General features: G+C 37.6%; 6 protein-coding genes and 1 long non-coding RNA gene across 8 annotated transcripts; 5 read left to right on the top strand and 2 right to left on the bottom strand.

The window, feature by feature from the left end:
- Nucleotides 1,099–4,554, top strand: LOC104731454 (hydroxyproline O-galactosyltransferase GALT2-like). The gene is made up of 7 exons (XM_010450830.2): nt 1,099–2,506; nt 2,720–2,961; nt 3,114–3,404; nt 3,561–3,689; nt 3,840–4,013; nt 4,115–4,222; nt 4,345–4,554. Exons 1-7 carry the CDS (start codon nt 1,606–1,608, stop codon nt 4,552–4,554), a joined length of 2,055 nt encoding a protein of 684 aa, XP_010449132.1. The 5' UTR covers nt 1,099–1,605.
- Nucleotides 4,698–5,646, bottom strand: LOC104731456. Its single transcript, XR_758613.1, has 2 exons — nt 5,563–5,646; nt 4,698–5,036 (listed from the first exon to the last, which is right to left on the bottom strand). It is a non-coding gene; the product is annotated as an uncharacterized LOC104731456 (long non-coding RNA).
- On the top strand, nt 5,485–7,768 carry LOC104731452 (pentatricopeptide repeat-containing protein At4g21065-like). 2 transcript variants are annotated; one of them, XM_010450828.2, is made up of 2 exons: nt 5,485–5,780; nt 5,863–7,767. In XM_010450828.2, exon 2 carries the CDS (start codon nt 5,876–5,878, stop codon nt 7,673–7,675), a length of 1,800 nt encoding a protein of 599 aa, XP_010449130.1. In that variant the 5' UTR covers nt 5,485–5,780; nt 5,863–5,875; the 3' UTR covers nt 7,676–7,767. The 2 variants fall into 2 exon arrangements, with proteins under 2 accessions (XP_010449130.1, XP_010449129.1); XM_010450827.2 differs by lacking the exon at nt 5,485–5,780 and having other exon boundaries at nt 5,795–7,768.
- Nucleotides 8,056–12,462, top strand: LOC104731451 (protein BREAST CANCER SUSCEPTIBILITY 1 homolog). The gene is made up of 14 exons (XM_010450826.2): nt 8,056–8,111; nt 8,217–8,270; nt 8,375–8,445; nt 8,548–8,658; nt 8,803–9,266; nt 9,552–9,662; nt 9,763–10,620; nt 10,708–10,808; nt 10,935–11,121; nt 11,200–11,297; nt 11,386–11,509; nt 11,588–11,753; nt 11,849–11,967; nt 12,050–12,462. The coding sequence occupies exons 1-14, from the start codon at nt 8,056–8,058 to the stop codon at nt 12,353–12,355; spliced, it is 2,826 nt and encodes a 941-aa protein (XP_010449128.1). The 3' UTR covers nt 12,356–12,462.
- On the bottom strand, nt 14,370–15,278 carry LOC104731450 (dof zinc finger protein DOF4.3-like). Its single transcript, XM_010450825.1, has one exon. It carries the CDS (start codon nt 15,233–15,235, stop codon nt 14,471–14,473), a length of 765 nt encoding a protein of 254 aa, XP_010449127.1. The 5' UTR covers nt 15,236–15,278; the 3' UTR covers nt 14,370–14,470.
- Nucleotides 17,551–18,343, top strand: LOC104733442 (F-box protein At4g22390-like). The gene has a single exon (XM_010453021.2). The coding sequence runs from the start codon at nt 17,636–17,638 to the stop codon at nt 18,341–18,343; it is 708 nt and encodes a 235-aa protein (XP_010451323.1). The 5' UTR covers nt 17,551–17,635.
- Nucleotides 19,441–21,372, top strand: LOC104731449 (F-box protein At4g22390-like). Its single transcript, XM_010450824.2, has 3 exons — nt 19,441–20,691; nt 20,836–20,919; nt 21,155–21,372. Exons 1-2 carry the CDS (start codon nt 19,526–19,528, stop codon nt 20,873–20,875), a joined length of 1,206 nt encoding a protein of 401 aa, XP_010449126.1. The 5' UTR covers nt 19,441–19,525; the 3' UTR covers nt 20,876–20,919; nt 21,155–21,372.

Raw genomic sequence — 23,317 nt, 5'->3', positions numbered from 1 at the left:
TTTTTTTTTTTTTTTTTTTTTGGGGGTAACAACTAACAACTAACAAGTCATTTTGTTAGCACATGTAATGGCCGGTTCATAAAGAAGTTCAACACTTCGGGGTTCGGGACTAATCAGCAACGCATACATAACCCCATACTCATGATCTTGTAGACCATACCCTAATTAAATTTTGCACTCCCTAAAGAGAACAATCCAATCCTTTAGCATACCCAACGAATAAGGAAAACTTGACTACGACGCTCACAAACGAAAACAATGAGATCGAGTACCCGTCAAATTAAAGAAGTACGAAAGTGTGATCGTTGCACAAAGCGTAATGAGATACTCGCTAAATGTTCTTCTAAAGGTCATGCACTCACATATCTATGAACAAAATTGAAATTTATTCAAAACTATATTTAAACTGAAACTAAAGCCTGTGGTAAACAAGTAAATTTCAATTTTGATTTTGTTTTTTTTTATGATTCATTCATTAACTTAGAAGTTAAAACTTAACTTTACTAGTATACTAGAAAAAGACTCATGCAATGTTTGGATAAACGTAATAAATTACACCGCTAAGAATAAATTATTTATTTTTTTGGTGAATCAAATAAATTATGTTTTAACAACAAAGAAATATTGTAATTTTTCATATCTTGATTTTATTTTAGAATAAAATTAATTGATCTTTTAGAACAAAAATTATAATTATATTGTATTATTTACTTTATAACAAATGAATATTATATAACAAATAATAATATTATGGTAACTATATAAAATATTGGTAAATGATACTTCATTAGAAAATATATAATTACTAAATGGATATTAAAAATGATAGAATATATTCTTAGTATAAAAGTATAATTAAATCTTATGAAAAATAATGTATTTAAAATTGAGAAAAATAAGACATGTCAAAAAAATATAGAGTACCACCACTTAAGCTTATTAGAGCATGAATTTGAAGAAATCTTAACTACAAATTAGGAGACAAATTACAGAGAAATTAAAACCCTTTGAAGTTTCAACTGAGATTTACTAAAAAAACGCACGCATTTGAATTTGTATGTTGTTGTTGTTAGATAAGAAAAAAGGGACAATTTTATTTGAATTTAAAAATTGGAAAAAGGTTCCTTGTTGTGATTTCTCCATCATCCCCTCTCCTGAGTGGGTTTCTCCTCTGTTTTATTTATCTTCTAGCCCTAGATTCGAGGAGAATTAAACCACTAAAGTCAGGTTTTTGATTTGCTCTGCTTCATTGGGGGTTTTAATTCAGTAACTTTTTCTATATCTTCTTCGCCAAAAAATTGGTCTATTTGGAAAGAGCCGTATCAAATCGAGACATCTGGGTTGATTTGATTGGATTTTCGTGGAGTCATCAGATCGTGCCAAGCTTTAGCTGTTACTACTGTGAAGGGGTCTGGGTCCATCTCTTTACCAGATTTTGAGGTTAAAAAGTAATTCTTTGGATGAAGTTGTTCGTATAATGAATTGGCTACATTTTATAACACGCCATTTGCAGTTTTGACACACTGATTCGATTTGGAAACCAACAAGTCGAGTGCTTTTGATTGGGGGAGGTACTTGTTATAGACTTATAGCTGAGCCTTAACAATGAAAAGGGTAAAAAGCGAATCTTTTAGAGGGGTTTATAGTTCAAGGAGGTTCAAGTTGTCACATTTCTTGCTAGCTATAGCTGGGTTTTACTTGGTTTTCCTAGCGTTTAAGTTCCCACATTTCATCGAGATGGTTGCTATGTTAAGTGGGGATACTGGTGGTTTAGATGGGGCGTTAAGGGATACTACTGGTTTTGATGTTAGTTTAAGCGAGTCTTTACGCAGTGACATGTTAGATAGGAAGCTAGAAGATGAAGATATTCAAAGTGGGCCTTCTACTACTCATAATGCGCCGCAAGAAGAGAAGTTAAGTGGATCTAAACCGATTCAGCCACTTCGGTATGGTCGAATCTCGGGAGAGGTCATGAGACGTAGGAATAGAACTATCCATATGTCACCTTTTGAAAGAATGGCAGATGAGGCTTGGATGCTTGGATCCAAGGCTTGGGAAGATGTTGATAAGTTTGAGGTTGAAAACTTTGAAGAGAGTCCTTCCATGTACCAAGGGAAGGTGGAATCATGTCCTTCTCAGATCTCAATGAATGGAGATGACTTGAATAAAGCCAATGGGACCATGTTGCTTCCCTGTGGTCTTGCTGCAGGATCTTCTATTACAATTCTTGGAACTCCACAGTACGCACATAAAGAATCTGTTCCTCAGCGTTCGAGATTTACAAGAGGCGATGTAATGGTTATGGTTTCACAATTTATGGTTGAGTTGCAAGGGCTGAAGACAGGGGACGGTGAATATCCCCCTAAGATTCTTCATTTGAATCCTAGAATTAAAGGTGATTGGAATCACCGGCCTGTCATTGAACACAATACATGTTATAGGATGCAGTGGGGGGTTTCTCAAAGATGTGATGGTACTCCATCCAAGAAGGACACAGACATGCTTGGTAAGATTTTGACATCCATCATAAACTGCTTATTAGTTTAGATGTGGAAGATCAGATTACGCATATACGATAATGTCATATTGAAATCAGTTGCAAGAAATGTAGCAAGCCCATCCCCAGAAGTCTTATCTTTAGTTACCTTAGTTTTTCTTAGTTCTGTATATTTATGTTTTCTTTTGTTTCCTCTTCAACAAAGTAAATGTTTTATTCCAGTTGATGGATTCCGTAGATGTGAAAAGTGGACGAAGGATGACATAATTGACATGGTGGACTCAAAGGATTCGAAGACACCTTCTTGGTTCAAACGGTTTATAGGACGTGAACAGAAACCAGAGGTCACTTGGTCATTCCCTTTTGCGGAAGGCAGAGTCTTTGTCTTAACTTTGCGAGCTGGAATTGATGGTTTCCATATAAATGTAGGAGGAAGGCATGTGTCTTCATTCCCTTATCGACCGGTGTGTGATATCAGATGAGCGTTATACTAGTATATGCCTTACTAATTGGTCTCAACACTCAATAATATGATTTGGTAGTCAAACCAAGAGAATTCGTCTCCTCGGTGTCTGATAATTGGTTTTAATATATTTTGTTATTTTTGGCCTCTCAGGGGTTTACCATAGAAGATGCCACAGGGCTGGCAGTTATTGGAGATGTTGATATTCACTCTGTTCATGCTACTTCTCTTTCAACATCTCATCCGAGTTTCTCACCTCAGAAAGCATTAGAGTTTTCTTCAGAATGGAAAGCTCCTCCATTGCCTGGCAGTCCTTTTCGCCTTTTCATGGGTGTTCTATCAGCAACTAACCATTTTTCAGAGCGCATGGCAGTGAGAAAGACATGGATGCAGCATCCTTCTATTAAATCTTCAGATGTAGTAGTACGATTCTTTGTTGCACTTGTAAGTTCTTACCAACCTTTCCTTATGTTAAGGCATAATCCAGAAACAAAATCTTTATGAAAGTTCATACTGCAGATCGATTTTATTGGACTAGTGAGGTGGAGAATTACTGATTTGAAGTTCATACTTTTCTTTTGTTGATTTATGTAATTTTAGAAGGCAAGAAAAGAAGTCAATGCAATGCTGAAGAAAGAGGCTGAATATTTTGGAGACATTGTGATTCTGCCCTTTATGGATCGTTACGAGCTTGTGGTCCTTAAGACAATTGCTATTTGTGAATTTGGGGTATTGATCATTTCTGCAGTCACAACTCCATCTCTATTTAAGTCTTTGTATATAGTCTCTAATAAGGAATTAAGGATTATTTACAGTTTCCCTCCTTGTAGTTACTTTACAGGAATCTGATTATGATTGTCTAAAATGTCTACCTTTCAGGTCCAGAATGTGACAGCTCCATATATAATGAAATGTGACGATGACACATTCATCAGAGTGGAATCAATATTGAAACAAATCGATCGAGTCTCTCCGGAAAAATCACTCTATATGGGAAATCTAAATCTTCGACATCGTCCTCTTAGAACTGGCAAGTGGGCAGTTACATGGGAGGTACAATGGCTTGTGTACTTTGCCTGCATACACTCTTTTATGATTCAGTATCAGAAGCTGCCTCAGTCACTAACATTTTTTCTTACTTCTTACTGTAACAGGAGTGGCCAGAAGCTGTGTACCCTCCTTACGCCAATGGACCCGGATACATAATTTCAATCAACATTGCTAAATATATTGTTTCTCAGAATTCGAGACAAAAGCTTAGGGTCTGACCATCTTTCATTTTCTTACCGCATCTCCATCTCCATCTCTTACCGTTGTGAACATAAGAGTGTCTCCCATTTTGAATTGATACTAGAACTAAACTACTTTCATATTGTTGTCACAGCTATTCAAGATGGAAGATGTGAGCATGGGAATGTGGGTGGAGAAATTCAACGCCTCCATGCAGCCTGTTGAATACTCACACAGCTGGAAATTCTGCCAATACGGATGCACACTGAACTACTACACTGCACATTACCAATCTCCGAGTCAGATGATATGCTTGTGGGATAATTTATTGAAAGGCCGAGCACAATGTTGCAATTTCAGATGACAAAAACGAAGCACTGGTAGGGAGATAACAGGATTACAGATTAGGCACCACCTTAACCTTTTTTGTATTTTTCCTCGTTGGTGCCAGTAGTTGTTTTACACATTTACACATTGAACATAACAATCTCTTATTGTACATTGGTGTCCATGAAGTAGGATGTTTATTGAGATTTATACTGTTAGCTAAGCATATTCTTTCAAAAAAAATTTGCCATAGCAATATGTGGCTAGCAAGAAAGAGAAGTTGAGGTCACTGTATTAAGCTACTCTGCTGGCCATTATGTTTAGCTTGAGTTACGGAATCAAGAGTTTGGCTTTCATCAAGTTACATTTTCTTAATCATCTGCGTAACTTGCACCGCTTATCCAAAAAGTTCCTCAGCTTTTGCCGTTGAGAAGAGAGAAATGGAGGAGGGCATTCACAAGATCCAGGTAATGCCGAGTTGTCTGCTTCCTTTCTCAGTGTTTTGCCACAATCCTCATCCTGTAAATGTCACATGTCCGTAAACATAAAAGCTTGGTTAGCATACAGAGTCATGAATTGATCAGCATCCATGAGTGATTGTATAAACAGAGCATCTAAACATCAATCTTAAGAGTCTGCAGGTCAATAGCAGAAGCTCTTTCTAAAAGTCCCTAGACAAACTGGAATGAAGAAAACTCAGAGCTTAGAACAACAAAACTGACTGTAGCTCTAAGACTGCCAATTAATCTCTTCATGATCAGATGGATACAGCCATATGTGCTTATTGATTTTTATTTTATCTATCACCGTGGTTAAGCCTCATGCCAAAACCTCACGGCTATGAAGTTCTGATACACGGTGAATCAATCAAGAAAAGCAACGAGACATAATAGATATAGTTGTCCTCTCAAGTATAAACAGTTAAGAGGACGGAACTAGAGAGTAAAAAGTGTCAAACTAGGGCAATGAGATGGATTATATTGATAGAGTAACATCAGAGCTTAACCTCAACCATTCTCAGTTCTCACCAAGAGAAGAATCTTACCTCAAAAAGGCTATTCTTGATTCAAAAACCCATCCTTTGATTGGTTTATAACTCTTGGTTTGGAGATACTGCTCTCAATTCAACCCTTTTGGGATTTTGACATTTTGAAGTCGAACCCTCTGCTTGGTTCATCTTTGAAGTTTGAAGGATGCATCTTTCTGCGGCGGCTGTCGAAGTTGTTTGGCCACTTTGATTTCAAAATTTAGGGTTCTGGAAAGGTATAATCTTTCGAAGTCTTTTTATATGATTAATAATGGAACTCTCCTCGATACTAAATGCAATTGACGACAATGCCCACAGAAACAGAGCAAAAATGCCTCCATGTTCAGAAACCTCTGTTTTGCTACTTCCCATGGTCGAGAGATGCATAACTCTCTTGCAAACCCACGGCGTTTCATCATCGCTAACGAAACTAAGAAAAATCCACGCTTTTTCAATCCGCCATGGCGTCTCGATCTCCGACGCCGAGATGGGAAAGCACCTCATCTTCTACCTCGTATCTCTTCCTTCTCCACCTCCCATGTCTTACGCTCACAAGGTTTTCTCCAAGATTGAGAAACCCATTAACATCTTTGTTTGGAACACTTTAATCAGAGGCTACGCTGAGTGCAGTAGTAACTACGCCTCCGTCTCTGCTATATCTCTCTACCGTGAAATGAAAGTATCTGGTTTGGTCGAGCCAGATACTCATACTTATCCGTTTCTTCTCAAGGCTGTGGCGAAAACGGCGGATGTTCGTTTGGGAGAGACGATTCATTCGGTTGTTATAAGAAGTGGGTTTGGTTCGTTGATATTTGCTCAGAACTCTCTGCTTCATTTGTACGCTAATTGCGGAGACTTATCGAGTGCGTATAAGGTGTTTGATGAAATGCCTGAGAAAGATCTTGTAGCTTGGAACTCTGTGATTAATGGGTTTGCAGAAAACGGTAAACCAAACGAAGCTTTAGCGCTTTATAACGAAATGGACTCGAAAGGAATCAAGCCTGATGGGTTCACAATCGTAAGCTTGTTGTCTGCTTGTGCCAAGATTGGTGCTTTGACGTTGGGTAAGAGGATCCATGTGTATATGATCAAAGTGGGTTTGACACGAAACTTACATTCCAGGAATGTACTATTGGACTTGTATGGGAGATGTGGAAGAGTTGAAGAAGCTAAAACACTTTTCTATGAAATGGTGGACAAGAACAGTGTCTCGTGGACTTCATTGATTGTTGGTTTAGCTGTTAATGGTTTTGGAAAAGAAGCTATTGAGCTTTTCAGGGATATGGAATCAAAGGAGGGATTAGTACCGTGTGAGATCACGTTTGTGGGGATCTTATACGCTTGTAGCCATTGTGGGATGGTGAAGGAAGGTTTTGAGTATTTCAGGAGAATGAGAGAAGAGTATAAGATTGAGCCTAGGATTGAACATTTTGGTTGTATGGTTGATTTGTTAGCTAGAGCTGGACAAGTGAAAGAAGCGTATGAATACATTATGAAAATGCCTATGCAGCCAAATGTTGTGATCTGGAGAACATTGTTAGGAGCTTGTACTGTTCATGGTGATGCAGAGTTAGCAGAATATGCCAGACTCCAAATCCTACAACTAGAACCGAACCACAGCGGGGATTATGTCCTCTTGTCGAATATGTATGCATCTGAGCAGCGTTGGTCCGATGTGCAAAAGATAAGGAAACAAATGTTAAGAGACGGTGTGAGAAAAGTCCCCGGTCACAGTTTAGTAGAAGTAGGAAACAGAGTTCATGAGTTTCTTATGGGTGATAAGTCTCATCCGCAAAGCAAAGAGATTTACACTAAGCTGAAAGAAATGACTGATAGATTGAGATTAGAAGGCTACGTGCCACAGATTTCGAACGTTTATGTTGATGTTGAGGAGGAAGAGAAAGAGAATGCTCTGGTCTATCACAGTGAGAAGATAGCTATTGCTTTTATACTAATTAGCACACCAGAAAGATCACCTATTCGAGTCGTGAAGAATCTTAGAGTCTGCGCAGATTGTCACTCGGCGATCAAACTTGTGTCAAAGGTTTATAGTCGAGAGATTGTTGTAAGAGACCGTAGCAGGTTTCACCATTTCAAAAATGGTTCTTGTTCTTGTCAAGATTACTGGTAATGCAGTAAAAATAGACTCCCGTTTCAACACAAATCGTTCAAATTTTGATGGATTCATTTGTAAAAAATATGGGGGGTAAAATTGAAGGAATTAAAAGTAATGAGTCAAAATCGTAAAAACTTATAAACTTAAGTGGGCAAATCGAAAATTGAGTGTGTTTTTTTAATGGCGGGATATTGGAATTTTTTGGTGAAAATTTCGCGCTTTTTCTCGTGAAACGTTTTAGCCTAAAGCTTACATGGTAAGCCTCTTTGAAGGACACGCTTCACTCTGCTTCAGGCTTCACCATTTCTATATCTATATACAGTACCCAAAGAGCCGCTTCACTCCTTAATTCATTCGTCAGATTGATTTGTTCGTTACTCTCAGTGAAGATCGAAATGGCGGACACAAGTCATCTGGAGAAGATGGGAAGAGAACTCAAGTGTCCTATTTGGTAAATCTCTTTGCTCATATTATTATTCTGAGTTTTATGACGAACACGGCGAAAAAAAAAAACCCTAATTTCAATTTCGATTTGATTTTTTGTTGTTGTTGGCAGCTTGAGTCTATTTAATTCAGCAGTTTCACTTTCGTGCAACCATGTCTTTTGCAAGTAAGTATCTACCTTACCTTACCTTAGTTTGTTCTTCTTCGTATTGTTACGCTTTTGTAGTCTATTCAAGCGTTAACACTGGTCTTCTCTTTTTGATTTTTAAGTGCGTGTATAGTAAAATCTATGAAACTGGATGCTACTTGTCCAGTTTGTAAAATCCCATACCATCGTAGAGGTACTACTTCTCATCCTCTTTGTTGCTCTCAGCTTTTCTTCTATTTGGTCTTACAGATAGAGGTACTACCTTACCTTATAATGACTGTGTTGTATTTTTTAGAGATTCGTGGTGCTCCTCATATGGATAGCTTGGTGAGTATTTACAAGAACATGGAAGATGCTTCTGGTGTCAACTTATTCGTTAGCCAAAATAATAATCCATCACCATCAGGTACTTCTTCTTACTCTTGTCTAACTGGATCGATGAGTTGTCATTTTGGTTATCTTGAATGAAACAAAAGGCAGTGATTGATGATGTTTGAAACTGTTTCTGTAATCATTAAGTTGTCTAAAAGTGGGATTTGTGCGCCTACAGATAAAGAAAAGCATGCGAGAGATGATTCCATTGAAAAGGCAAATGATAAGAATCGTCAGGTATCATCTAGGAAGAGCCGAGCATCCAAGAGGAAAGAGTATGGGAAAACCAAGGAAACAGAACTAGATGAACTTGGGCCTATTGTTATGAAACCTTCATCCCAAACCAAGAAAAGGGTTCAGCTGCTGCAGAATCTTTCTTCTGAAAGTTTAGCTAAACCTACTGAGTCTACTGAGATAGCTGGAAATAACAAGGATTTCACTGAGAAAACTGTGATTCGTTTGGATGAGCATCCAAGTCTGAATAAAGGAGGAGATCTGCCACCCTTCTTTTGGTTGAGAGATGAGGTTGACGGAGAGAGCTCAAGTCAACGCACACAAAGTGATCAACTTTTAGATACTACACCTGTTGATGTTCCCTCTTTCAGCGATTTAATGGACTCAGATCATGAGAGCCCATCAAAGGTTAGTACTTGGAAACCTCAATAGCGTTTTGTAACTGCTATCTTTCAGTATTCATATTGCATTATGTTGTTCTGTGGTATTGGTACATGCTACACTTGCTCTGAGTTCATAGAAATGTGTTAGATAAATCTTAGTTATGCCGTGTAGGTTATCTTTAATATAGATTGAATACTGCGAGTTTAAAGGTCTTTGACACATCTTACTCATAAATATCAGACTCAGTTACATGAATGCCCTGATTCAATCCAATATTTGACCTTACCTTTTTCTCAATGGGTATTTCAGGCAGATGAGCAAGATAAGCCCAATCCAGGAGACATGTTTGACAGCGAAATGTTTGAATGGACTCAGAGGCCTTGTTCCCCGGAGATTCTCCCTAGTCCTGTGAAGGCCAAGGTATAGGCAGCTCTTCAATCTGATACACCAAGGTCTTTGTTTTCTCTAATAATGTCAGCAAGTATATTAAAATGAACTCAAAATTTAAATCGATTTGCAGGTCCCAGGCAAAGGTGAGGTTGATCTCACTCAAAAGAAACTATCTAAAGCAGCATTATCCAAATGTAAAACCCGCAAAGCAGGAAGTGCAAGAAATAATACAGTTACTAGACGAAGCGTTGGGGTTTCACTGGTGGACAACATGGACTCATCTGCAGTAGCAAACATTAGTGAGAAACAAGATAGTCGTTCGACTTCTGGCACAATAATTAGTAATGATGGGAGTCCTGATGAAAATGTGAAAGCTAAAAGGACTACAAGAAGTAAGGGTCAGAGTTCACGAGTTAAGTCTGATCTAAATGTATCCAAGGAAGCAGCTGGGCAACAGGGGACAAAGAGGAAAAGATCTAGCATTAAATCCTCTCCAGCTCACCCGATCGAAGGATCTAATGAGCTCTCACTTGAAACAGAAATTGTGGGAAAGGGGGATCAGGATCGAGCCCATGGTTCATCTGATACACATCCTGAAAAACAAAGTCCCACCGAGAAACCCACTCTGAAGAAGAGGGGAAGAAAGTCCAATGCAAGCTCCGCTTTAAAAGATCTATCTGAGAAAACTCAAAAGAAGACTTCAGAAAAGAGATTGAAACTAGATTCCCATTTGATCTCAAGCAAAGCTACACAATCGCATGGAAATGGTATCCTAACTGATGAGTTGAATCAAGTGGGTGATAAACAAGATTCAACAAAGAAAAAGAAATCCACTGTGGATAAAGACAATCTTACCATGCAAGTTTTAGAGAAACGCTCAGGGATGACTAAGTCTTCATCTGGAGGTAGTGCACAGTTGCTACGATGTGATGGACCTTCAACAAAGAAATTCGCATGTGCCTTTTGTCACTCTTCAGAAGACACAGAGGTTGGCTTCACTATCTCACATTGGAGTCTTAGATGTTGACCTTTGTTGATTTTTACTATTTTGTTAATTGGCATGTTATATGAACAGGCTTCAGGAGAAATGGCTCACTACCACAGAGGTGAACCTGTCTCTGCAGATTTTAATGGTGGGTCTAAGGTCATACATGTTCACAAAAACTGTGCTGAATGGTAAGTAATCTGGATAGTAGTAATTATCCGCTCATGCCTTTTGAAATCATTTAAACTGCTTGGGTACGACACATGTGCTTTTGGTACACCACTGACTGAACGTAAGAAACGGTGTTGCTTTTTCAGGGCTCCAAATGTATACTTCAAGAACCTTACTGCAGTGAATCTTGATGGGGAGTTGACAAGAAGCCGGAGAATAAGTTGCAGCTGTTGTAAGCTTAAAGGCGCAGCACTTGGTTGTTACAATAAGAGTTGCAAGAATAGTTTTCATGTTACGTGTGCAAAATTGATACCAGAATGCAGATGGGATAATGTAAGTGATGCATATATTGTAGAAGATCTATACAGTTCCTTACACAGCAGTTCTTGTAAAACCTTTTCTTATCAACAGGAAAACTTTGTAATGCTATGCCCTTTGGATGCATCCATTAAGCTGCCCTGTGAAGAGACTAATTCAAAAGAAAGAAAATGCAAGCGTACCCCTAAAGGGTATGTCCTTTTTATCTTTTGATTGGGATTATGATGTGATTCTAAATTTTAAATTAGACAGCTGATCATATATCATTATCATTGCTAGACCACTGCACTCTGAGTCTAACCAAGTTTCTAAACAAACTGACATCGGTGAGCTCCAGAGCAAGCATTTCCGTGGATCCAAGAAATTGGTCTTATCCTGTTCAGGGCTCACAGTGGAAGAGAAGGTATGTATATATATATACTCTTTTACTATAAGCAACCCTCGAGTTGAAACTTCAAATCCATGATGTCTTGGATTGCAGACTGTTATAACAGAATTTGCGGAACTGTCTGGAGTTACAATCTCAAAAAAATGGGAGCCAACTGTTACACATGTCATTGCATCAATCAATGAAAATGGAGCTTGCAAAAGGACCCTCAAATTTATGATGGCAATTTTGGAGGGGAAATGGATACTAACTATTGATTGTAAGGCTTTTTAATTTATTAGCAATGAAGCATATATATATGTTTGCAATCTATGAATTGCCAATTTTCTAAGTGTTGTATATTGTTTCTTGCAGGGATTAAGGCCTGTATGCTGAATAAAAATTATGTAAGCGAGGAGCCGTATGAAATTACCATGGATGTTCATGGAATACGAGAAGGACCTTATCTTGGAAGACAAAGAGCTTTAAAGAAGGTTAGAATTCGTATCTGTGATGCTCTCTATGATACAATTGACTTGAGAATATTTCACCTAAATGGTTTCATTCTATATGCAGAAACCAAAACTTTTTAATGGACTACAGTTTTACATTATGGGAGATTTCGAGGTTGCCTACAAAGGGTATCTACAAGATCTGATTGTAGCAGCTGGAGGAACGATCCTGCGCAGGCGGCCTGTTTCTAATGATAAAGATGAAGCTTCAACTATCATTGTGTTCGGTGTTGAGCCTAGCAAGAAGAAAACTCTGACCCAGAGAAGATCTGATGCTGAAGCCTTGGCTAAATCTGCTAGAGCCAGAGCTGCAAGCAGTTCATGGGTTTTGGATTCTATTGCAGGTTGCCAAATTTTAGACTTGATATAACAAACTAGTGAGACCACTCTTTGGATTTCTGCTTTCGTTAGTAGGACTATGGAGTATTTATTGTGTTAATAAGGATTTTTCATTAAAATTCTCTTTATAAGGATCCTTTTAAGAGTGCAGTGCAATGTCAAAATTCACTTGAAAACACACAAATATGTATGGAGAATTCTGTTAAATAATATGAAAAACCAACATTTTATCTATTTTGATTAACTTCTCCTGAAATGTCCACCAAGAGTCATGTATCTATGACAATTATAGAGCAACGCGGGTCAGAAAATGCAACAGAGAATTTGGTGTTAGAGACGCTATAGTGATCGTAGTAACAGAGAATTTGGTGTTACTACGATCACTATATATCCCCCTTTGATGATGCAAGCCAAATGCAACCACCACTCTGTTTTCTATTCTCAAATAAAATGCAGGGAAATAATGCGATGTGAAACGAAAAAACACATGTGACATGTTAGTATAAAAAGGTAACCATTAAGAAATACGAATTCCATATGGACAACAACGGTTGCAACCATAATATCACTTTTGGGAGTTATCCTTCCACACAAAAAGAATTTAAGCATCATTACAAGTATTGTATGTTCGAATAGTACTACCGGGTCAAAGTAAAATAATTATTTTATAGACTGAAATTTTATCTTAAATAATTTTATCTTTATAAGAATACTTTATAGAGTGTAGTGCAATGTCAATTAACTTTAAAAAAATACGAATATGTATGGTGAATTGTGTAAAATAATATGAGAAACCAACATTTATCTATCTTTGCACGATTAGCTTCTCCTGAAATGTCATGTCCACCATGAGTCATGTATCTATGGCAATTCTTGCAGAGCTAACGCAGGTGAGATACGCTATAGTGATCATAGTAACAGAATTTGGTGTTGTCTGAGTTACAGTACCATTGACTGATATACTTGTGGTATAATTCTGATAACACCAAGTTTTATTATTTCAACAACTATAGCATATCTCAACAATGTTTCAAACAGTATTTAAGAAAGTGGCAGCTTTGGCACAAGGAAAATCGGAGATAACATATTTTTCTTGCCAACAGCTTGTACCTATTTATAATATTTTCTATGGTTTTTTCCATATATTCATAGTTACCTAGAAATAAATAAAATTAGGAAACTAGTCACTTTTTTTTTCTTTCTCAAAAATCAATTATTTTTTATTTAAAACATAGAAATTCATTAAGTTGTTGACAAAAGAAACTGAGAGTCATTCAATTTCACCCAAATAAGACTATAAATATTATATTTAAAGGCAATATATTTCAATTAATTTCTAAGTTTTACATCATTATTGATTGGTCATAAGAGATATGTAAGCTCACTTTATTTAGATTATCTATCTACTTTATTATTTAACAACTACTAAATTGACATTGTAGGAATGTGTTATAAACTTATTAGTTTTATATATCAATTAATAATTGATTTTGACCAAATAAATGATAATATAATAAATTTATATTTTATAATTATTAATTCATATTTCTCTTTATTAACTATCTATTTTTGCAATAAATATATAATTATTTATGTCAAACAGATAGTATTTAGTAAAAAGAACCCCAATTTCAATTGAATCATTAAACAAAAAAAGTCATTTATAGATTAATATGAAAACAAATTTGGTAAAAAGGAAGTTACTTAAGTTTTCAAGAAATTAATTATCAAGTGCCATTGATGAGGACTGAGGTTAACTTAGATTCTCTAAGTCCCTATTGATATTACATAACAATCATAATTTAAAAATACTCTGAAAATTAGTTTGTGATTTGGCTCAAGACACCTAATTATAACATAACCAAGAAAGATATATGCAGATTGCAAAACAATGAAACAAACTGGTGATTACTAGACAATTATACATTATACTTTAAAGAAAAATAGATAATTAATATTATTATACAAAGGGAAAAAAAAAAGATCAGAAAAGCAATTTATTTCTGATTTTTTAAGAAACAAAAGATGCAAACTAGAAAGAAGAAAAAAAAAACAATAGAAAACATAAAAGAGAAACAATTGACTTTTATTTTATTATAAATAGAAAACAGTTAATACGGTTAAGAATATTAAGGACCATGCTTCTCTAGAAAGGATGCTTGATCACACTGTTGTATATGATTTTGTTTTTGTTGTCGTTGTTCATCATGGTCATGCCAGATTCTCTGCTTCCACTAGTGCTGGCGTCATGATTCATGGTCAGAGTGTTGTTGAAGCTCTGGTTCCACTTGTATTGCTCCATGCCATAACCGTTGTAATTATCAACATAACCACCACCAATTGATTGGTTTATGAAAGGATTAGTACTGGATCCAACATTGTAATAATCATGTTCAAATGATCCATCTTGGAAATCCAGGCGATGATTTGGTTGGAAACTTTGAGATGGAGGAGGCACATATGGTACCATACTACCACGAATATCAGACAAAGAACCAAAATGGTTTCCAACAGTAGCAACAGCACCAGAAGAAGAAGAAGCACCAAAAGATCCAACAAACTCATTGCTTTCTTGAACATACGAGAAAGGTTGATGATTAACCTGTTGGATGTCAGGGGTAATCTGTTGGATGTCAGGAGAAACCATACGAGAAACAGGAGACTTATCTTTTCTAGCTTGCTTGGCTTTACGGCAGCCTCCACCAATTGGTACGTTCCTTAAAGCCCCACCATGAGTCCAATATCTATGACAGTTCTTGCAAAAGTAGCGTGGCTGGGACACGCGATGGTTGTTGAAGTAGCAGAACTTGGTGTTGTTGGAGCTACACCTTGCACACGCTCGCGGTGGGGGCTTCTCTCCATTCAGTTGTTGGTTGTCGTCTTCATCTACGAAAACAATCAAGTTATCCATTTCTCTCTAAGAAGCACTTGATTTTTTGGGTTTAGACTATAAGACTTTGTTGTTGCTTTGATTTTTGGTGTTGGGAGGGTGTCCCTTCTTATATAAGAAGAGATAGGGGTTGAGAGTTTAAGAAAGTGAGATTGAGAGCGTAACGTGTCAAAGATTGTGTATTAATAAAATATGAAGATCTATCTATACACCATAAACCTTAGGCTAAACTTAGTCAAAAACTAAGGATTTATTAATTTATAACTCTTGTTTGTATATGAAAAAGGGAGAATCAAGATATCTATAATTAAATGATTCAGTCATATAAACATATACAAAATCTATTGAGAGTGTAATGACAATTTAAGGCAAATCAAACATAGATTGCATACATTTACTATAAGAGATAGAGTAAATGTAAGCGACGCGTGTGCTCACACTATCTCATGATGTGTTAGATAAATTTTTTTATAAAGAAATATGTAAAATAGTTTACACATGGTAGAAAGAGTTCTTAATTGCCTAATTTTCTAAATGACAAAGCATCTAAGTAATTAATGTTAGTAGAGATTTAATAATGATTTTTTTATAGAGAAAATATAATACGTGTAAGCGAGTGTGGTTCACGCATGATCTTATTGGCACATCAAAAAATATTACTGTAAAGTTTGTTCTAGAGATTTACAAATTTATTATAAAAGTTATTAATAGAAACTTTATATATGTGGAGTTAAATACAATTGGTAAAAACAGAAAGAGTTAAAGTTGTATATTGTCATAGAAACGGCATGTTAGTATCTCTTTTGACATAGAAACGGCATATTCCTATAAGAACTACATCTATATTCTACTTTTTTTTGTTGATAATCCACTTATCCAAAGCCCAGTGGGCCCTGACTAGCCCACTAGCCCAAAAGCTTGGCGTGCGTCCCGAAGGCAGCAAGAGTGGTTCCTAGAGGCCGCATAGCCCAATGTTAAATTTTTCTGTGGTGGCCACTTAAGGTGTTTGTAGCCGTGGAGATTCGAACCCGGGAGTATTGAGAATTTCACTCTCAACCCGAAATCCATCCTACCACTGACCCACCTATTAGTGGTTTACATCTATATTCTACCTATGACGACGACTCGTACATGACCTATATTCATTGGTTTTTTATTTATGAACGAAACATAAATAGTAAAATCTACTCGAACTAACTTAGTAATTGCTTTAAACCACATAAGTCGAAACTGTTTTAGCGTTCCGTAATCATACTTTCTAATTCAGAAACCACTGACTTATCATCAGTTTCAAGTTCTAATCACTTTATGACTGGCACGTACTGTGGCCAATGATTCTTTCTTGGCTCGCTTCTCTTGCCTAGCTAGTGCTTTTAACCCAAGTCCCTTTCACAATCAGTAGCAGTATAATCATCTACATCATCTAAGAATTAACAATTCTCAGTTGGACAACACGCTCTGGTTGATTCTACGTACAAAACAATAGATAGAAGCAATATGAGCTCCTAGTACACTAAATTGATCCAATACTAGGCTATACCAAACGATCAAACCAACCATATTGTGAACATAAGCTTGGATGATCGGATCAGATCATACTCTGATAGGTGTTTTCAGATCAAACTTCAATTCAACAATCACCAAATCCCTAAATCCATGAAGTTACCAACCACAACTGTAATAAAAAAGGAACGAATACTAGAGTTAAATCAGCAAAATACTAAAGGTTCCTAATAAGTAATAACTAAAGATTGTATTACGAATAATTATTTACTAAAGGTTACTAATAATTAATAACTAAAAAAGAAGAATCTTCTTTAGCCACATCCCCATCTGATTCTCTTCATCAATTTCTATTATCATCTGTTGACTCGCCGTGGATTTGGTGTATTAGCTAAGAATCATATTCACTGGATTTTATACCAATTTTTTTATAATAACTAAATTGTAATGATCTTAATACCATATATTTACTAGAGATGAGAAGAAAGAAATACAAAGAATATATTAAGAAAGAAAAAAAAGACCCTCACTTCACTAAATAATTGAATCGAAACGTGTTTGCATCTATTTTTCTTCATCTTTCTGCATTAAAGAAAGTAGTGAAGTTTGTATTTATCATCTCAATAGCCAATAGGAAGGACGAGGCACTGATTCCATCCATCCACCGTGGGAGGATTTCCTTAATCCGAATTGGACCAATGTAACCTAACATAACCGAAAATTAAACCGAAATAATTTCAGTTCGGATCCGTTTTCACCAATCCGAATCAACCGACACCCGAGAACTTGACCCGAATTATGAACACACAAAAGTAGTCGAAAAAAATCAAAAATCATTTCGCTCAAATCCTTTTGAAAACCCTAATTTCTCTCTCTCTCTCTCTCTCTCTCTCTGTGAAATTTCTCCGGGGAACGAACATGGCGGAGTGTCCGATGGATCTCATCAACGATCTCTTCCTCCGTCTCGCAGCAGCTACGCTCGTACGTTGTCGCGTCCTCTCGAAGCCATGCTTCTCTCTTATCGACAGTCCAGACTTCGTCTCGTCTCACCTCAGTCGCAGACTCGAAACAGGAGACCATCTCATGGTCTTACTCCGAGGACCTCGCATTCTACGCACGGTGGAGCTCGACGCGCCGGAGAACGTCTCCGACATCGACCACCCTCTGCAAGCCGGAGGTTTTACAGAGGTTTTTGGTTCTTTGAACGGTGTCGTCGGCTTAGTAAACTCTCCCGTAGACATGGCTCTGTTCAATCCGTCGACCAGGAAGATTCACCGGTTACCAATTGAGCCTCTTGATTTCCCAGAACGTCACATCACTCGTGAGTATGTGTTTTACGGTTTGGGTTATGATTCTGTGAGCGACGACTTCAAAGTTGTGAGGATTCTTCAGTCTAAGCTTAAAGGAGGCAATGACAATTTTGGTTACCCTGTTGAGATCAAAGTTTTCAGCTTGAAGAAGAATTCGTGGAAGAGGGTCTATCTTCTCTTTGAGGTTCAGATTCTTTTCATCTATTTCTATTACGATGTGTTGCCTCGCCGTGGATTTGGTGTTGTTGCTAAGAATCATCTTCACTGGATTTTGCCTCGGAAGCAAGGATTGATCGCNAAGTCGAAACTGTTTTAGCGTTCCGTAATCATACTTTCTAATTCAGAAACCACTGACTTATCATCAGTTTCAAGTTCTAATCACTTTATGACTGGCACGTACTGTGGCCAATGATTCTTTCTTGGCTCGCTTCTCTTGCCTAGCTAGTGCTTTTAACCCAAGTCCCTTTCACAATCAGTAGCAGTATAATCATCTACATCATCTAAGAATTAACAATTCTCAGTTGGACAACACGCTCTGGTTGATTCTACGTACAAAACAATAGATAGAAGCAATATGAGCTCCTAGTACACTAAATTGATCCAATACTAGGCTATACCAAACGATCAAACCAACCATATTGTGAACATAAGCTTGGATGATCGGATCAGATCATACTCTGATAGGTGTTTTCAGATCAAACTTCAATTCAACAATCACCAAATCCCTAAATCCATGAAGTTACCAACCACAACTGTAATAAAAAAGGAACGAATACTAGAGTTAAATCAGCAAAATACTAAAGGTTCCTAATAAGTAATAACTAAAGATTGTATTACGAATAATTATTTACTAAAGGTTACTAATAATTAATAACTAAAAAAGAAGAATCTTCTTTAGCCACATCCCCATCTGATTCTCTTCATCAATTTCTATTATCATCTGTTGACTCGCCGTGGATTTGGTGTATTAGCTAAGAATCATATTCACTGGATTTTATACCAATTTTTTTATAATAACTAAATTGTAATGATCTTAATACCATATATTTACTAGAGATGAGAAGAAAGAAATACAAAGAATATATTAAGAAAGAAAAAAAAGACCCTCACTTCACTAAATAATTGAATCGAAACGTGTTTGCATCTATTTTTCTTCATCTTTCTGCATTAAAGAAAGTAGTGAAGTTTGTATTTATCATCTCAATAGCCAATAGGAAGGACGAGGCACTGATTCCATCCATCCACCGTGGGAGGATTTCCTTAATCCGAATTGGACCAATGTAACCTAACATAACCGAAAATTAAACCGAAATAATTTCAGTTCGGATCCGTTTTCACCAATCCGAATCAACCGACACCCGAGAACTTGACCCGAATTATGAACACACAAAAGTAGTCGAAAAAAATCAAAAATCATTTCGCTCAAATCCTTTTGAAAACCCTAATTTCTCTCTCTCTCTCTCTCTCTCTCTCTGTGAAATTTCTCCGGGGAACGAACATGGCGGAGTGTCCGATGGATCTCATCAACGATCTCTTCCTCCGTCTCGCAGCAGCTACGCTCGTACGTTGTCGCGTCCTCTCGAAGCCATGCTTCTCTCTTATCGACAGTCCAGACTTCGTCTCGTCTCACCTCAGTCGCAGACTCGAAACAGGAGACCATCTCATGGTCTTACTCCGAGGACCTCGCATTCTACGCACGGTGGAGCTCGACGCGCCGGAGAACGTCTCCGACATCGACCACCCTCTGCAAGCCGGAGGTTTTACAGAGGTTTTTGGTTCTTTGAACGGTGTCGTCGGCTTAGTAAACTCTCCCGTAGACATGGCTCTGTTCAATCCGTCGACCAGGAAGATTCACCGGTTACCAATTGAGCCTCTTGATTTCCCAGAACGTCACATCACTCGTGAGTATGTGTTTTACGGTTTGGGTTATGATTCTGTGAGCGACGACTTCAAAGTTGTGAGGATTCTTCAGTCTAAGCTTAAAGGAGGCAATGACAATTTTGGTTACCCTGTTGAGATCAAAGTTTTCAGCTTGAAGAAGAATTCGTGGAAGAGGGTCTATCTTCTCTTTGAGGTTCAGATTCTTTTCATCTATTTCTATTACGATGTGTTGCCTCGCCGTGGATTTGGTGTTGTTGCTAAGAATCATCTTCACTGGATTTTGCCTCGGAAGCAAGGATTGATCGCTTTTAACACGATAATCAGATTTGATCTTGCCTCTGATGACCTTGGAGTCCTCAGTTTCCCACAGGAACTTTATCTAGAAGATAACATGGATATAGGTGTCTTAGATGGCTGCGTTTGTTTGATGTGTTACAATGAGTTTAGCCATGTTGATGTTTGGGTATTGAGGGAATATGAAGATATAGAATCTTGGACTAAGATGTTTACGGTGCCTAAACCAGAGAGTGTAGAATCTTTTGACTTCGTGAGACCTCTGCTCTATTCCAAGGACAGGAGCAAGATTCTGATGGAGATTAACAACGCCAAGAATCTCATGTGGTTTGATTTGGAAAGTAAAAAGATTCTTACAACTCTTGGAATAGAGTGTGATAGTTCATTCACCGCAGATATCCTCGTGAGTAGCCTTGTTTTGGGATGTCAAGGAGACCCTACTGAAGCTCAGCGCAGGAAAGATCAGATGATGCAGAAGAGTAATAAAAGGTGAGCCAGTGGTTTCTTACTCGTTTTGTCTCCTTGATAGAAATGTAGAAATCGATGATAAGGAAAATCAATCTGAGTCTTAGGTATCTTCAAATGGTTAACCGTATCAACATGCTTATACTTCTTTATGTTACACAATCTTAGGGGTGGATTTCTGTCCAAGGGATTCAAGTTGAAGTTATGAGCAAAGCAGGGGAATCTTTTGAGCCGCCCAAACATTAGATCAAGGTAAGTATTTTCCTCGAGTTGGTATTTTTCTTAGGCCTCATCTTCATTTCTTTTCTATGTGAGATATCCAATCTGAAGATAGATACATTATTGGATGTCTTAGGGAGTGAAACTTGAGTCAACGTCATAATAGTTTAACATAAAACAATTTAGGAGCTTCATCTAAAATCTGACTATTTCAAGTGTTTTAGTTTGAAACATGTAGATGCGATCTTGATCTGTGTTTGATTTTCAGGTGCAGTAGCAGTAGCAGTCCCAGGGGGAAAGGAAATGGCAAAATCCTAAACCCATTTGAAGTCTTAGTACTAATTAGCTTAACTATGTACGTAGCAAGTCGTAAGGGAAGATAGTGTTGTTCTAAATATGATTGACTGGAATCTTTATGTAAACTCTTTACTGTTTGGTCTGTTGCAATCAAATTTCGACTTAAACAATTAATCTCAATCAATAGTACATCTCGTTGCAAATACCTTTTTATACGAACAAAAACCCTCACTTTAAATCGTGGATAAACAAATTTGTTTTAAAACACATAAGAAACAGAACACATCAAAGAAGATATTCACCAAGAAGATGAGAATGATCAAGTCGAAGATATGCTTGTCAGACGCGGCTCTCTAGACTCTAGTTCCCCCCTTTGTGGGGTTTAAGATGTAAGTCCCACAAAAAAAAAAAAAAAACACTTCCATAAGCCTCCATTTTAAATACTAGTACGATACTATTAATTGTTAATATTACTACTTATTAATAAATGTGGAGCTAATTATGCAAAAAAAGATGGGAATGTGGTACTAATTAATTAACTATTGCAGTGACAAAAAATTATGAACCATTATATCATTGTATTAAATCTCTTCTCGTCCTGGCAAGTGACACCACTAATAAAGAGATATCTAAAAAAAAGGAGAAAATACAATATTTAATCATTGAAAGTAATAAAATTATATTACAATAAATTATTTTCTATGGTTTGTTTTTTTTTTTTTTTTTGTGAACCACTAGGAGAAATCTCCCAGCTATTTATTGACTAAACTGAAAAAAAATTACAAAGAAACAAGACGAGAGCACGCAGGCTCTGTTAAATCCTCTTGAAAAATTAAGCTCACAGCTGGTGGGAGCGTAACAAACTCATGAAATCCTAAAAGCAAAGAGAACACATAGGCCGCTAATCCATCCGCAAAGCGGTTAGCTTCCCTATACACATGTGTGACACGGACTGTCCAGTTCCTCGAGATAAAGCCATGGCACAAACGTACCAGGAAAGACAAAGGATGTGACTCACCAATCCCTGTCTGTAAAAACTCCACCACCATTGTCGAATCCACCTCCAGCTCCAACCTCTCTATTCGCCTTTCCCAAGCGATGTACAAACCATAATACACCCCCCATAATTCTGCTAACGGTGCTGAACATCTCCCCACATTCAAAACAAAACCTCCGCACCAATCTCCTCTCTCATTCCGAAGCACTCCTCCAGCAGTAGCCAAACCTGGGTTACCACGCGATGCACCATCAGTATTCAGCTTATACCAACCGTCCACTGGAGTTGACCACTTGATCAGTCGTTCTACCCTTGCAGCTGTCGCGCGAGCCTGTATACTACGCATCTTTGTGTCCAAAATCTCCTTAGCGGAGTCCTTAATAAACTTCACCCTGTCTCTCCAGACTTTGTTAACCCCAAAAACGTTTCCACACCTCCACTTCCAAGCCCACCAAACAGCCACGGAAAAGGTAATAGCCCAATACTTATCTTCGCCACCCCCTATCCAAGACATATTCCCATACAACCATTCAAGTAAAGATGACGCAAAGAACTCTTGTCGCCGACTCAGTGGGACTAACTTGTCCCATAGTCCTTTCATTGCAGGACAATCGCGAAGAACGTGAATAACAGATTCCATTCCTCCTTTACACACCTGGCAAACCTCAGTCTCACTCAGATGACGACGAAACCTCTCCATGTTTGTCATTATAGCTTGGTGTCCAACTAACCAGAGAAAGACCCTCACTCGTTCTGGGATCTCCAGTCTCCAAATACACGAGAAAAACTGCTTCATATTCTGTCTTGGAGAATCATCTACAGTTAGTAACCCATATGCAGGGCCAACAGTAAACTTACCATCTGCTGTATTTCCCCAAGCAAGTCTATCCCGCGCTCCAGTAACTGTATCTACCACCACCGCAGCCAGTTCAAGCCTCTGCTCCTCGAATATGTACGGCTCAATTCGTGGGAGATCCCAACCAACCCCTTCCCTCCATAACTCGCGAACAGTTAATGTTTCAAAACCCCGAGGCAGCTCCACAACTGCCAAATCAGATAAGGAGCGGTCTGTCAACCATTTGTCTGTCCAGAAAAGAATTGTGCGACCATCACCAACAACCCAGCGTATCCCATTAT

Source organism: Camelina sativa, chromosome 12 (genome assembly GCF_000633955.1).
Source record: "Camelina sativa cultivar DH55 chromosome 12, Cs, whole genome shotgun sequence".
NCBI lineage: Eukaryota > Viridiplantae > Streptophyta > Magnoliopsida > Brassicales > Brassicaceae > Camelina > Camelina sativa.
Note: the sequence above shows the minus strand (reverse complement) of the source record. Positions and strands in the feature narration are given on the sequence as shown.

What these genes read in the sequence shown, in the direction of transcription:
- LOC104731454 (XM_010450830.2), top strand. Translation starts at nt 1,606, where the DNA reads ATGAAAAGGGTAAAAAGCGAATCTTTTAGAGGGGTTTATAGTTCAAGG. An exon ending in GAAGGACACAGACATGCTTG is followed by an intron (nt 2,507 to 2,719) that starts GTAAGATTTTGA and finishes GTTTTATTCCAG; the next exon opens with TTGATGGATTCCGTAGATGT. An exon ending in TACGATTCTTTGTTGCACTT is followed by an intron (nt 3,405 to 3,560) that starts GTAAGTTCTTAC and finishes ATGTAATTTTAG; the next exon opens with AAGGCAAGAAAAGAAGTCAA.
- LOC104731452 (XM_010450827.2), top strand. Translation starts at nt 5,816, where the DNA reads ATGGAACTCTCCTCGATACTAAATGCAATTGACGACAATGCCCACAGA.
- LOC104731451 (XM_010450826.2), top strand. Translation starts at nt 8,056, where the DNA reads ATGGCGGACACAAGTCATCTGGAGAAGATGGGAAGAGAACTCAAGTGT. An exon ending in AATCCCATACCATCGTAGAG is followed by an intron (nt 8,446 to 8,547) that starts GTACTACTTCTC and finishes TGTATTTTTTAG; the next exon opens with AGATTCGTGGTGCTCCTCAT. An exon ending in ATCATGAGAGCCCATCAAAG is followed by an intron (nt 9,267 to 9,551) that starts GTTAGTACTTGG and finishes TGGGTATTTCAG; the next exon opens with GCAGATGAGCAAGATAAGCC.
- LOC104731450 (XM_010450825.1), bottom strand. Translation starts at nt 15,235, where the DNA reads ATGGATAACTTGATTGTTTTCGTAGATGAAGACGACAACCAACAACTG.
- LOC104731449 (XM_010450824.2), top strand. Translation starts at nt 19,526, where the DNA reads ATGGCGGAGTGTCCGATGGATCTCATCAACGATCTCTTCCTCCGTCTC. An exon ending in ATGCAGAAGAGTAATAAAAG is followed by an intron (nt 20,692 to 20,835) that starts GTGAGCCAGTGG and finishes ACACAATCTTAG; the next exon opens with GGGTGGATTTCTGTCCAAGG.